The 15,047-nt window shown below is 40.4% G+C and overlaps 1 protein-coding gene across 6 annotated transcripts in view; it reads left to right on the top strand.

The window, feature by feature from the left end:
* The window catches only part of PHAF1 (phagophore assembly factor 1), a 42,156-nt gene extending 27,109 nt beyond the window's left edge, over positions 1-15,047 (top strand). The window contains exons 10-18 of one of the 6 annotated variants that reach the window (XR_015222571.1): positions 237-320; positions 1,019-1,101; positions 1,882-1,925; positions 3,943-3,986; positions 5,328-5,386; positions 6,955-7,027; positions 7,695-7,953; positions 10,260-10,449; positions 15,015-15,047. Coding sequence is in view for 3 of the 6 variants with exons in the window: in XM_086621035.1 (XP_086477161.1) it covers positions 237-320; positions 1,019-1,101; positions 1,882-1,925; positions 3,943-3,986; positions 5,328-5,386; positions 6,955-7,027; positions 7,485-7,570; positions 7,695-7,764 (543 nt within the window). In the remaining 3 variants the exon portion in view is untranslated. Of the gene's footprint in view, positions 1-236; positions 321-1,018; positions 1,102-1,881; positions 1,926-3,942; positions 3,987-5,327; positions 5,387-6,954; positions 7,028-7,484; positions 9,491-10,259; positions 11,247-15,014 lie in introns of those variants that run through there. The other 5 variants (XR_015222570.1, XR_015222572.1, XM_086621035.1 and 2 more) reach the window with 5 other exon arrangements.

The following is a 15,047-nucleotide window of genomic DNA, read 5'->3' on the forward strand; positions in this document are numbered from 1 at the left end:
TTTTACGTAGCAGCATATGAGTAAACTTTTTCCTTCAGATAACTAAAAAGTAAAAAAACCCTGATGTGGCATTCTGCTGCTGCAAGCAGCTGATGCTCCTGTCATGAAGCACGGTTATATATTGGAAGGAGGACTTCAAATGAGGTTATGGCAACTTGTTTGAACGTAGTGATGTTGTTAATGGCATTCATCTTTGTGAACGTTATTAAATACATCTGAAAAACGTGTTCTTGCAGATGAAAATCCACTCGCCCTCGCCCCACAAGCAGGTCCCATCAAAGTGCAATGACTACTTCTTCAACTATTTCACACTTGGAGTGGTGAGTGGGAAGCTTCCACAAACAAATTCATGTCAAGTTTTGATTTAGTTACACAGCAGGCCTTTCAGAAGGCCGAAGGCGGTGGGAAATGAGAGACTGCAACACTCTTGATTGCTGCCTTAGGGAATCTCTGGATATGAAGAACACTGACTTTTCTCTAGCGCTTGCAAATTCAATCAGTAACGTTTTATCTCCCCCAGAGGATGGAGGGCTCTTGATGTTTGCGCTTTGGCGTTCTCTTAGGTTTTCTCCCTCTGCCATGCCTGATGCATAGATATGCTCGATTTTGTTCCTGAAATCCATGCTCCTGTCCCACAGAACCGAGATAGGTGTATCAATTGTGAAAGTTTGCCGAGTTGTGGGATGTAGTTCAACCCTCATGTCCCTCCTTACAGCTATTTTACTTTAGTCTACGTTACTATAAATAACGTGCAGAAAAACAAGACCTCCTTAGAAGACTTGCCAACAGTAGCAAATGAAACTGCAGTTGTGATTGAGTGTTGGATAAAATGTGTGTTTATTTGAATTTACATAGTCTCATTTTTCAAATATTACTTTTTGTAGTTCCGTTCAGTTCCAGTGAGATAGATATGTATCACTATAGACAGGTACTATTGTAACTAGTCTCAGGTTAGTTTGGGGAAAGCCGCCTTCCTCTGTCCAAATTGCTTCACATCTGTCTGTTTTTTCTTCAACAGGATATTCTCTTTGATGCAAACACTCACAAGGTGAAGAAATTTGTCCTGCATACAAATTATCCTGGTCATTACAACTTTAACATGTGAGTGTAAAGAACTGATCTGTTAAAGAATATTTTAAAACACCTAGAAAGGAAATCAAATATTCCCTTTATAGAGTTCAAATAGTGGTTTTGATGTATCTGGTAATCCATAGAGGTTTCAGCCATCATTATTAGCGCTGTTAAAAATTATTTTCTTTTTACTTTTAAATACTTTTATATTGTCAAGTATGTCTTAAAGCAGTAAATGAGGTGAAGTAGTTTTTGGTCCAGCTATAACGTGCAAGCTGTCTTGCTAGAGGCAAACAGCAAGAGTGTCTGTTTACTGGTAGGTAGGCTGCTGGGTTATTTTCCTGACATTATTTCAGTTAGTGATTGAAAAAAAAATAAATTTATCTCATGCTTCTGAACATACTTTCAATACTTTTTAAATGTAACGTCTTTAGATGAGTAATATGAATTAAGGAATAAGTGATTTGATATCTGATTAAAGTGAACATGTTTTCAGGCGATTGGCGTTAGTGACAGAAATTCATAGTACTATTTCTAAGCCAAGTATTTCTCCATCCACTCTGCGTAACACCTGAGTAGTTTGTGCTGAAGGACCTTTTGTGTCCTTTAAAAAATTGTATTAGAACATTGCCAGGCTCCTGCCTTTTTTGACGTAGAAAATAGAAATGAGAACTCTTCTTCTTAATCTGTTAGCATTGAGACTCTCATTTTATTATTCTTGTGACTTCATTAAACTGGTTAAGAGCCCCAAGTTTGTGCTATGCGGCTTATTTTGGGTCTTCTAATAGCTTTACAATTTGCACTTTCTAGTTACCATCGCTGTGAATTCAAGATTCCACTAGTCATTAAGCGAGGTGAGTAGTTCATTTCTTGCCCTGCTTCAGGGGGTGTGTGCCACAAAAAGCTCAAAGGGGGGAGGTACGGTCAGTTTTCCTTTCTAACGCATCCTTCATTTTCTGAGGATGCTAACTGTGAAAGTCATTGAGACAGAGGAGGAATTTTGGGGTTAGGCTTCTATTTGTTAGGTGAAAAAGATGCTTCAGGACAAGTTAGCAGTTCACTGATTTTTCTTGCAATACCTTATTTACGTACTTGGATCACACAAGTATTTAGCTGCAACATCCCTAATTTTCTGTAATGCTGCCACTCTGCTAAAATCGATGGACTGGTACCTGGAGGCTCAACATCTGCGAGGCAGTGTTAATCCGAGCTGGTCTGTCCAATCCACTGTTGAACTTTTTAATCCTGAACTTGCTCTTGAGAGGCTTATTTATGCTATTTAATAAAAACTGGTTTAGCTGGGAATGAGAACAAACATCCTGAATGTGTTGGCTCTATGTGCTATAGACAAAGTATGTCTGTTGCATTCGTTTGAAAATCTCTACTTGAAAAAAAAAATATATAATCAATAGTGCTGAATTCTACAAGACATTTAATTGTGCCCAGCTCTGTAGGTGTAAGTAATCTCAACAAAGCCTGAGGAACCTTGTTTGACTGGAGATCGCAGTGATCGAGGTCGATTTCTTCTATGTAAGAAGTAAAAGGTGTACTGGGAAAGTGTGTGTTTTAATTATCCAGGGAATACCGGATGCTGGCTAAGGTTTTGGCCAGGGATGCTTTCTTCATTTTGATTGGTTTCCACTGAAAGCACTTCCGTGTGTAAAGTACAGTTCTCCTGTGGCTGCCGCAGCAGTTTGAGCATGTAGAGGAATAAAAACATGGAAAAACAATGTCCGTATGTGTAAGCTGATATGATATGAAAGTTGATTTGTACTTCAGCCAAGAGAATAAGCGTGAAAGTTCTCACTTTTTAAATCGTTTTCCCTTAGCTTATTGTGCAATACTTCAAAGGCATTAATTTCTGATTATTTTTATTCACCTCAAGTAGTATCGTGTATCTCTTCTGAATATGTCTGGGGTTTTTTTTGGCTTTGTGTTTTTAATTCACCTTTCTGGTCTCTAGCTTATGTTCAGGACATGTAACAAGTTGAAAACAAATGTTAAAAAATTTATCAAGAGCCCCTTCTCTTCCATCTGGTGGCAGTGCCTGATGCAGCTTTGTTAACACCCTTTTGTCGTTCAATGTGAGACAATAAATTGACAGCCAGGGTTCAAATGAACTCTTTCAGCATAAAAAGAGCATTTTTATTTAACAGGTGGGAATTACAGAGGAGCTTTCAGTCAAATTAAAGACCATTTGCTGTGTTTGACTTGTTTAGCATCTGGGTCTATTCTCACTGCTTCTGGAAGGTGCTTTTAGTATTCAGAAGTCCCCAAATGAAGCAGTCCTTGAAACCACCAGCAAACATTTGTTTTTAAGACTGTAAGCATAAATGCAATGCTGTCCTCACCTGCAGCTTTTTTTTTTTTATTATTTAAAAGGTAGACTGCAATTCCCAAGCACGCTGCTATCTTTGTTTTTGAAAGAATGGTGTTTTAGCTCGTTTCAGGCCTGCCAGCTCCTGAGTCTCAAGCTCAGTTTTAGCCACCTTCTTTTCCAAGAGTGTTTGGGCTTGAGGGGTGGCACAACATGTAATATCCATGAGTGGCTGTGCTCAGCGTGATAACTTAGTGCAAAGAGATGCAGTTTCTATTATACTGGCATTCTTCTATGTAAGATTACAGCTTAAAGATACATAGTGTCAGATTTTGGAACTTGCTGTAAATAGGCAGGTTTGTTTAATCACCTTAACTGGCATTAAATCAATGTTGTTGACAATTCTGTTTGCCAATAAGTGCTGATAAACTGTATAGGAACTGATCTAATGCTCGTATGTCTCCTGCAAGCTGAACTAACCTCCCAAAATAAAGGATTATGCAGGAAACTGTTCAAGCATAAACTCTAAAGGCTTTTCTGTTTTTCTTTCGTAGATAGTGCTGATTCACAGACTGAAACATGTACAACATACAGCAAGGTAAGTCTGTGCAGAACAGTGTTTTCCTGCTTTTCTTAAACCATCTAAATGGTCTGTGCTGAATTTGCAGTATGCTTTGAAGAAATAATAGCTGTTGTATCATGTTGTTTTAAAACAAAAGTTGAAGGCTAAAAGTTAATGTATGTTTTGTGGTTTAAACATTTTGTTGTGTTAAGGATCGAAGACATTCGTAATGGCACGTTTCTAGTAAATTAAATTATTACATGCTTTGCGTTTTAAGATAGCTGCAGGTACAAATAGAACAGTAAAATATGTGATATGGAAAAGCGATAGCAGGGGTGGCTGAATGGTAGCTGGCAGAGATATTTCTAAACAAAATTTTCACATAGAGTTTCTACTTAATATGTAGCTCTTGAAGACATTTAGTATTTAACCAAGAGGGTCCAGTGCCCTTCCAGTTTCTTCTGAAGGGTGCCAGTAATAGGATGTTTCTCAGGCAGCAGCAGGCCTTACAAAAGTGTCCCTGCCAGTGTGACACCTCCTGATGACAGCAGACTCCTTGAAGCCTGTATAGCCTTACTACCTAAACGGAATTCCCAACGGGGCAGTTGCTGCTGCGTGTTTGAGAGCTGCAATAAGTTGCTCAAAAATTGTTTTCAGAAGTGTCTCTGCAGTGAACATTCAGCCAGGGTCAGTGCTGCTCTCTTGGCCCCTGGGGTGCCAGATGAAGACTTTTCTTGGTGAATTTTGAGTCTCATACTGGGAATAAAACCAAAATGGAGTCAGCAACCTGGAAGCTGCTATTCTTTCCTGTTTGATTTGAATTACTTACATCCTTTGTTGATTTGACTTATTTCAGTCTCATGTGTGAAACTGCAGCTTCTTATTAAGTCTCCTTAGAGTCTGAAAACTGCTGGACGTTCCCAGTCATTAAATAGTGCAGCTTTTTCCAAACTTGTAGCTTAAATCAAGGAAAGGCTTTTGGGAGAGGTAGCAGGGATGTTCCTTTTCCCTCTGCAAAGGTATGTAAGAGTGTGTTTTGAGGTTTCCACAGCTGCTTTGTTCTCTGAGACATCCCTGAGATGTTACAAGACTTTCCAGCTACATTTTACCCATAAGACTCATAGAATTTTTTGTATTAATAATTCTAATTCAGAGTATTTTGAGACAAAAATGAGAATAAACCCTGAGAGGATTTCCTAGCCCTAGTGATGGATAGTTTCCTTTACTGAGTATACAAAATACTTCTGTAAATACAACCTCTATGTTATTTGGCAAATGAGCCTGTCACAGACAAAAATGTACATGACTCTTTTCCTAGATAAAAAGAAGAGTTTTCCCGTGCCTCATTTTAACACAAAGTCTTTGATATATTTACAGTGGGACAGTATTCAGGATCTTCTGGGGCACCCTGTAGAGAAGCCAGTGATACTTCACAGGTAAAAATCTCTCTCTGTTTTGCTTGGCAGGGATTGAGCCGATAACAGGATGAGTTTAGGCAGAGGAAGGGTGTGTATTGCACTAGTGACTTTTGGGCTGCTTTGCTGATAGTTTCAGACTTTTTGGACACTAACAAGAGTAGATAGCTGCTCTCAGATAAAGTAGACTGACATGCAGAATGAAAGCTTGGAGAATTTTAGAATGAAATTTCCAAAATTCCTTGAACTGTAAAATCTGGAGAAGAGCTAAGCAGCGTATGCAGAAGTAGCTCTGTTTATGTGTAATAAATAGCGTAGATTTTTTTTTTTCTACTAGTCACGTGCATTTCAACAACATGACATCATACAGCACAATGTGTAGCAGTCTGTCTGAAGAAGCCTTGCTTTTACGCGTTACATAGTTGTTCTACAGTTCTTGTAGGCTGACTGAAGACAGGATAGTGTGCTTCCACTTGCCTAGTCCTGCAGGGACTGAGCTGGGTGTCGGGTTGAGCAGGCATCACCTGTTTGCAGTGATATCATTCTACGATATGATATGAAACTATCATTTATCATGGGACAAGCGTAAGTCATGGGTACTGTGAAAATACTGCAGCAATTTCTGATATACTTAACAAGGTATTTTCATCAGGCTTTTGTACGATTCTGAGTTTGATTTTTTTTTTTCTTTTTTTCCCCTCCTAAATTGTTGTGTCTTTTGCTGCCTTTTACTCCTGTTTAATTGCAAAGAGATCGTTAGAGCAGAAGTAAAGTAAAGCTGGGGTGAAATAGCGACTACATAGAGCCCTTCTATTTTTCATCTGTGTTGTAGAGAATAGTTCATCCACAGTTTGCTTTACTGAGCACATCTCAAATGTCTCAGACATGCAATTTGAGAAACTGACCAGTTACAAGAAAGGCCAAAAGGTAAATATTTTCTAGGGGGGGTGGTTTGGCTGTAATCTAAAATCCAGTGCAGTCAGCAGGACTCTGCTATTGTCCAAAAATGTCAGAAATATCTGAAGGACAAGAGATACATTAATCTTGGAAAATACTGATTAATAAAACTTGAATTATTCTGTCTCAGCATCTTACAGGGTAATTTTTTAACATGATAAAACCAGTGAATTAATAGCATATAGTAAATACATTTGGTAAAGATTGAGAAATGAAGTCGATTGAAGAATGGGAAAGGATCTTCCACAAAAATAATTTGTGATAAATTACGTGGTGCTTCTCTCTTCCTATGTATCTGTTTATTTTCAGGGTTTTTCCTGTTCAAGTTCAGTGAAAGAGAGTTTTCCTGTAGAGGTCGTTAGTAACTTTTTGATTACTTTCTCCCTGAGTATTAGTAACGGCTCTGTGACGTAAAGCAGAGGTATCCTCTGGCTCACTTGGAGTCTAGCAGTGGTGTTGCATAACATACGTTTACTTTCTTTTGATGAAAGCTGTGATAAAGGTGCCATAATTTACCTTATATTACATTACTTTTACATTATAAAATAATACATTTATATAATATTACTATAGGTTATTTTTTTCTAAGAAGTTCCTGATCCTTTTTTTTTTTTCCCCTCTTTTCTGTTCAGGTCGTCATCTCCAAACAACACTAACCCATTTGGGTCAACCTTTTGCTTTGGACTGCAACGAATGATCTTTGAGGTTAGGAGAAAAACTTTCATACTTGTTCGAGCAAGAGAAGATGAGGAGTTTGCTACCGTTATGACTGGCTGCTTATTTCCTATTTCAGTAAAAGCCAGTGCTTGGGGGTGCCTGCTTTTTAGAGATTATTGGCAGAAACAGGCAACTTTCCAATCTCTCCTCTGAGGTTGTGCCTTTGCATGTTAAAGCCAGCCCTTCAGGTTTGTCAGATAGAACTGGTACTCGCAGGAGATGCATGCACTGGGCTGAGTAGTGGTGGAGCATGCTGCTGTTTAAATGTGTCCTGGAGATCTAGAGACTGTTTTTAGGAACTAGCCAAGAGCTTGTTGCTTCCTTTCGTTGTTGGGATTCCTTTTTGCTGTCAGATCAGTTTCCTCTTTGCCATTTTCACTCTTCTGAGTTCCTGTTTGGCGTACAATTCTTTTAATTGCCCTCTTTCCCTGCCGTCCTTTTGCAGGTGATGCACAATAATCACATAGCTTCTGTTACTCTGTATGGCCCAACGCGGCCCAGCAGCCAGTTGAGAACATCGGACCTTCCCCAGTGAGCATCCCCTGCAAAGTCAGCTAATCTCAATGCTACAGAATTAGTACAGCGTGCCTTGATTTGCTGCCACTTATAATACGGAAAGCACGTTATGATATTTTTTTTTTTTTTGTTCAATAAGCCTTTCCACCCAGGAGCGGTGTGGAGAGGAAATTCTCTCAACCCTTCATCATGGGGCATGGAACTGTTGATGGAGGAAAGCAGCTTAGGTGCCTGTGCCGTCATTTATTCCTCTCCGTTGCCCTCATCCTATGCAGCACAGACCTGAAGAGACTGAACCCCCTTCTCAGCTGGCAGAAGGGGGAAATGGAAGAGGGGCACGTAATGACTGCAAGAGTTAGAAGCACAAACTTTCTGAGCCTTGGAGCATCTGGAAGCAGGTATTGATTTTAGTCTGTTTGTGTTACTGTATTGATGTGGTGGTCACATTTTAAGAAAACGTGTGTGTGTATATATATAGATATAAACACATCGGTATTTCTGTGGCTTAGGACATTGTACCAAGTGTGACAAGGATGTATATATGTCCATGATTTCAGGCACCACATCTTTGTGTAACTTTAAACCAAGCAAGTAGCATGTGCATAATACTTGGTTGTAACATTTGCACTACATTCACTTTAATTACTTGATAAACGTTTATCTTCACTGAGGAGCATCTGTGTACTGGGTGTGAGTGGGGTGTGATGGTTATTTAATGTACGCTGCGCATAAAGCTTATTTATACAGTGGATCAAACTTATCCACCTTCCTGCACTAATATGTACTTGATATGCTGAAACTTGTTTTTTTTTTTCTGCCATGGCTGGTTTACCAATTCTTTTTCATATGCAGTTTCAAAAAAAAAAAATATATATTGTCGAGGAGGTTGTTTCTATGATTGAATTATGTTTTAGTGAAAAGGTTTGATACAATTTTTCATACTATGGAAAAATTTAATGAAGAAATAGCGTTGCCTCATTTGCCTCTGTTCCAAAACCCTTTATTCCTACTCTGTTTCCTTAGAGAAAGAGAAGCTGTATATACTAGTGTCTCAGAAAGAAATTCCCGAGCTCTGCCATCACCGAGAAAACCTTTTCTGTAACTTTTGATGTACGATTTTAATTTATGCCAAAGGTTTAGCCAAAGACATCCTTATTGTAGTTTCACCATTTCTGTACATACATGCTAACTGCACACCCCACCCCAGCAGACAGGATATAGGCTTCTTTCTAGTTGGGAGATGCTGCTCGTGACATTTTATCCCAGGAGGATACTTTAGGTTTCTAGTTCTCTTACCAGTCTTATTTGGGGGAAATAGATGGTCTGTCTTTGAAATATTGAACCCTTTTTAAAAATGGACAAGAGAAATGTATAATTTTATCCCATTTTTAATATTTTGGTGTAGCAACTTGTGATACATAGATGACAATTTTGTGAGTTTTACTATGTGTGTACAGATTTTGTAAATATGACATTTTTGTAATTTTAACTCCATGTACAGTGTAATCCTGTATAGTTTATCAATGAACGAGAGATAGGAAATTGAGTGTTAACTGAAGTTTTGGATCCTGGACCAGTAGCAGGGATAAATGTGGGGGGTGTGTGTGTGAGATGTTCTTTGCCATTTAGTCTTCCTGTATACTGTGATACTCTAAACTGTTTTGCTAAAACAAAAAAGCCCCATGGAGAATCTAATGGATGAGGAAAAAGTTACTGTTTACCTTTATCCCTAGGTGTCACTCCTGTTGAATCCCTGTTCAATCTGTGCTGTCTCCTGTGATCATTGCTTGCTAAGAGAATTCTATGCCTCAACCTTCCTTTTGTTTTCTCTCTAATTTTAATTTCGTTTTACATAGCCCTTCTGTAAATTAAATGGAATAATAATGAGCATGTACACTGAAAGAAAAATAAAATGAGACTCTCAGTTACTGTTTTTGTGTTAAATACAGTTGCTGGGTGTTTTTGTAATAAAATCATGGATGTTTTGCTTTTTTTCTTATCAATTAGTCCTTTTTATTTTACTGTCTTTCGGACGTTGTATTTGAAGTACCTGCCTAGTGTTCCTCCTTTACAGCGGATACAGTATGTTCTCTGAAGAAGCAGTATAAAAGCTAGTATAACTAGCAGTCTGTTTCCTAGTAGATACATGAAAGCATATTATAAATTTTATGCCCCAAAGTGGAGAAGAAAAGTCATTAAAGTACGGTAAATTACACCGTGGCTTCTGTATTGTGTTCAAAAATGCGATTGTTACACTCATGTCAGCCTTTGGGTATCATTAGAATTGATTAAGCTTCAAAGAGTTTGAATATTGCACAGCAGAACGGAAGAAATGTCTGCAGTAAGAGGAGCAACCGTGAATTCTCATACTGCTTTCTTGTGCCCTACGGTACTTCAACATAAAAGCGTTGAAAGTACACTTGCCCTGAAGTAGCTTAGAGGTTAATGCAGGGTGTAAGGAATGGGACTCCCGTTTCCATTTGCATTTCTCCTGCACGATGCAGGGTAGAGCACTTAGCTCTCCCTCCTCTGGCATCCTTCCGTTTCGGAATATAAAATGACCTTGCATAGTGCTTGGCTCAGTGTGCTCTCAGGGGATTTCATGATCTCTGAATTGAGATGGTGTGCATGCTTATGCTTGTTACTAAAATATGACAGCGATCCTGCTAATAATTGAATTTAATTTTAATTAATCCTTTTCTAGTAAAGGGTCCACATTAGCTGCAGGAGGAGACAAATTCTTGATGGGACGATTTGAGTAGTGGCTACGCAGATGCTACCAGTATCCTGCTCTCAAGAGTGTTCAGTTGAAATTCTTCGGAAGTGTGAGGTCAGGACTGCCGCTGTAGCGTGCACCTCGAGCCTTAGGACAGGATGTCAGCAGCTGACCAAAGGTATTTAACAACTTCAGTGACTCCCATCTTCACTCGTAATACGCTGGTGAGTCAAAGCGACTGTAACAGTGTAGATAATGAAATGTGCTCTCTTAACACTTAGCTAGCCCAGATACTTCTCTAGGTCAGTCCCTTCATCTTGAGAAGTTCCTCTATAACAAACAAAAATTAAAGGCAGCTTTGCATCTTGGCCGCTGCTGAGGGGCTGAGCACAAAGCATTTGACTTTTGGGAGAGGCACGGGGAGATAATGTGGAGCAGCTCTTCTGGATTTCCTTGCCCTTCCTTTGCGATTGCAGCTGTTTGTGGCTTGCTTCTCTGAGATGTTTTGGTTTGTTTGCTGCTATTTGGACCAAGCCCAGCCAAGCTGTTCCTGTGCTGATGCAATAGGGGACCTGGTGTGGAGCCTTAGGGACTTGCTGGCATTAAAAGTTTGGGACTGGCTCAGGGGAACTGATGGCAGTTTTGAATCACTGGAACAAAGAGAGGAAGCAGAAGGGAATAGAGGAGCTCTGGGGCAGAAGGTGAGGATGTCAGTGTGGCAGGAAGGAGGGGCTGGGACAAGGCTGTTCATTTGAACCAAAAGCTGTTCTTACAGAGGGATGGGTGCTCAGGGTGCAGCAGGGTGCCAGCTTGCACTCTGCCGGGGCAGCTGGGCAGAGTGCATCCCCTTCCCCTCCCAAAGGAACAGAAAGGTTTGGGCTGGGTCGGAACCCATCTCAGCAGGTACCTTTGTTAGAATTACGTGTGGCGGGTAACAGATCCTGCATGTTGGCAACATGTGCATTGGTCCATCGTTTTGGTTTCATATGGTAAAACTGTTTGATACAATGTTAAGTACAATTGCAGTTTTAATAAAACACATTATGCATATATGATCCCATTTTGATGTGTGCCTTTTTCCTTGGTATAGAAGTTAAGAGTTTGTGTGTGTAACTTGAATATTGCAGTACTTTCCACAATATTTTATTTCTTCATGCTTAATAAAGCTGATAGTTGTGCCCTTCTTTTTGGAGGTGAAGCTGACCCTTTTTCCCATATTCCTTAGCCCTGCAAGCAGTCCCTGGGCTCCCGTGAGTATTACAGGCAGTACTATACAGATCAGTGCTGCTGTGTAATACTAGAACCCTCTGTTCCCCAAAATGCAGTTTCTGTCAAGAAAACCTGGTTTTCTGTTGCCAGGAACTGACACACTTCTAATTTGAAACAGACTTTTTTTTTTTTTTCCTGAAATAGTAATCTGGTGGTGTGTGAGGACTGATTCATGTGCTCATGATTGCTCATATTCCAGAACTCCCATCAAACCTGTTTAAAACCAAATCTTTCCTACGGCTCAGCGTTACAGCAAGATGGTGATTCAGCGTTATCAGGGGCTGGCTGGAGGTTAGGCTCCAGCTGGTGTTTTCCAAAGGGAAACCGAGGGTGTTGGTGCCCACTTCACATGGACCTTCTGCGTGTTGTTAGAGCCTGTTAGTCACTTAGCAACTCTGCTAAGCTGAACTTCTGTTAGGTTTGATGCCTCCAGATGTATATGAGAGTAAATCTGCGTGTGTGAAGCTGTGTGGCTCTTCCCTGGAAAGAAATGGTACGTCCAGGCCGTAGCTATTTGCTTCCTCCAGAGTATTTGGACAAGGACCAAGGTGTGTCTGATGTGGCAGAATTTCACATGGGCTGGTTGTAATGTTTTATAGGTGCTTGAGTTCATTTTTGGTGTCGTGATGCAAAAAATGTTATTCTGCGCCCACTCTGCAGATCATTCCATGTCAACTTTTGCCCCATAGACGCCTTTTTTTTTTTATTTTACCTCCTTTGTCTTGATTACACCAACCCAAAGCGCTCTCCTCTCTGGCTGACCCTGTCACATAACCTGACACAGCACATGCAACCAAATAGATACATCGCTGCGTGTTTTTGGGGAGTTAAAATACAAATTAGTTCTGGTCGGTCCTTTTCAGGTAAGGCATGGCCCAGGATGTTTCAGAGGTAAGGCAAGGTTGAGGAAAATAAGAGAAAATTAAACGTGGAGCTTACTGAAGGTGTAACTCTTAAGCATTAAAATAGGACCAGGAGGTACTGAAGTAGGGGGCTTTGTTCAGAGTCGGGGTATAACCAGTTCACCGACTGAAGACTGCAGCTTCGAAGAGATTTGGTTTTTTTGCAGGGACTGTATATATTACTTGGGGGGTTCAGGTTCAACTTAAACACCATATTCTCTACTTATGTGAATTTTAGCTGTAACTAATAAAGTCACTGGTTAAATGTTTTTATCTGCCAAACCTTATATCCGAGGCTTTCGTTTTGTTTGTGGGGATGTGTGTTTTTCCAGCAGGCAAAATCATTCCTTTTCATGATCTGGGAACACTGACTGCTTGAAACAGCAGGGAAAGGTAAGCTGGAGTTTGCAGAGCAGGTCACGTACTGTGGTGTAAGATACTGTTTTAACAGTAACTTTTGTTGGGGACTAGACTGTAATGATTTAACATAACCAGTTCTCTTTCAGACCCTAATTAATTCCCCTTTAAATCTTAGTAGTTTAGTCATTTTAAAGAACTGCATATTGCAATTTCAAAAGCTGGTTTTAGGTGCCTTAATGTTTCACACATACACTATGTATTCCACTGAGTGCTGAAGTTTCATTCCAGTATTAATATCCTTCAGAGAGACATTTAGTTTAAATACCAATCACAAAAAAAAACCCTAAAAACAGCTGCATGATTATGCAATGCGCAGTCTAATCAACTAAGTAATCAAAACCGCCCGAATCACTGTGTTCCCTTTTCACCTCCACTGGTCTCTCAGAAAAACTGAAGCCCTGAAATCCCCAGTTTACCCTGTTCCTCACTGCATAGCTCTGTTGCATCCATACCTATGGGGGCTACTAAGATTATTTCACCCTTTTCTTCTGCTTCTGTGGCCGTAGAGAGCATTTGTCTTAATATCACAACTTTATTGCCCTCCAGCTCAGTCAGCCCCGCTGGGGACAAGGCAGTCACCACGGACCCGTGTTGTTTTATGGTTTTTCCCTGGTCTCAGCACTGGGGTGAGAAAGGGAGCAGGAGAGAGAAGATCCATGAGCTGGGTTTGGATGAATTGGAGAGAATGCATTGGACTGGTCAGGAGTGGTGGGAGTGCTGTTTGCTGCTCTTGGAGGGACTCAGATGCGCTCGTCCTTTGGGGTTTCGTTTCCTCTCTTATTTCTTAGTATGGTTTTCTTACTGAACATAAGCCTAGAAAGTCATGAAAAGTTGGATTTTAAAGTTTTACTGGTTTTGACAAACATCACTAGAGGTAGTAGCTTCATTAGGGAGATGTGGTCGGCTAATTTTCAGGGCTGCTGAGACCTGCAACTCCAGCTGAAAGGTACAACTCCGGGCCTCAGCAGTTCTTCAGATTGGGCTTTGGACGTTTTTTTTCCCCCCAATCTGATGGTCTTTCAGCCCTCTCCAGGGAATGTTCTCAGTGCTAATATTTAGTGAGGATTCTCTGAGCCGTTTGATTATTTTGTACTGTTTGATTTTTGCATTTGAGGTTTGCTTCCGAGAACCTGCTGTAGAAAGATGAATAATTAAACTGCAGACAGGAAGCACAATATTTTAACACTCAATTGCTTCAGAGCCATCTTTGGCTTTCTTTTTTATGACGTCTAAGTCAGCAGTGGCCTGACCGACTGATGGATCTTGGCATTTGCTACCAGTTTATGTGTTCAGAGATGCATTCAGAGGTGCTGAATGTGAGGTTCAAGCCAGCTCTGCTCGTTATAGTGACCAAATCTGGCTACTTACGTAGAGTAGAAACAAAATTTGACTGTGTGGATCCCTGGGATTCAATAAAACCTACTGTACTGTATTAGCTTCAGATGTTTACGTCTGTCTCGAGGAAGTCTGCTTGCTTTCCTTGCTACTGGTGGAACCCACTTAGGATGTTTTTCTGTTTTCTTTTTTCATCTTGGGTTAGTCATGAAAAAACTGCCAAGCAAGCTTTGTAGCAAAACCCTGACTGGTGGGTTGAATTAGCTGGTTAATAAAAGCTGCTCAGAATGTCATTCTGAAATGGATGGGTTTGATTTTCTGAGATGTATCAGGTCGGTCGAGGGTCCTTCCTGCCAGTTCTCATACACACCAAGGATTTTAGGAATTTCTGAAAAGACCCTTGTCTTTTAGGAAGCAGTCTCCAGCTTGGGTGAAGTCAAAGACTTTTTGCCTGCTGTAGCAGTAAGTAGAATTTACTAAACTGCAGGGCGTGCAGCACCGCTCCCCGGCATTTCCCCAGGGCATCGTGCTCACATACGGGGTCTGGGAACTTCCAGCTCAACTGCAGAAGCAAATGGAAACTTTTTAAACCAGGTCAAACAGGCCATGCAGCAGAGGCTGGAGAACAAAAGCAGATGCAGCTTTCATTAATAGATACTCGATTTAGTATTCATTGGATAAAAGAAACGAGCTATTCTGTGCACGGTTTGCTCTAGTTCTGTTTCTGCCAGCTATCGGGGGGTGTGCTGGCATAGGTGGATGTTGAACATCTTTGATCTGGGACAAAATGTACTCATTAATGCTGTATCGTGGGTAGATTGCAGATCTGAAGACATTATAGAGGGAGGAG

Source organism: Tauraco erythrolophus, chromosome 15 (genome assembly GCF_009769465.1).
Source record: "Tauraco erythrolophus isolate bTauEry1 chromosome 15, bTauEry1.pri, whole genome shotgun sequence".
Lineage (NCBI taxonomy): Eukaryota > Metazoa > Chordata > Aves > Musophagiformes > Musophagidae > Tauraco > Tauraco erythrolophus.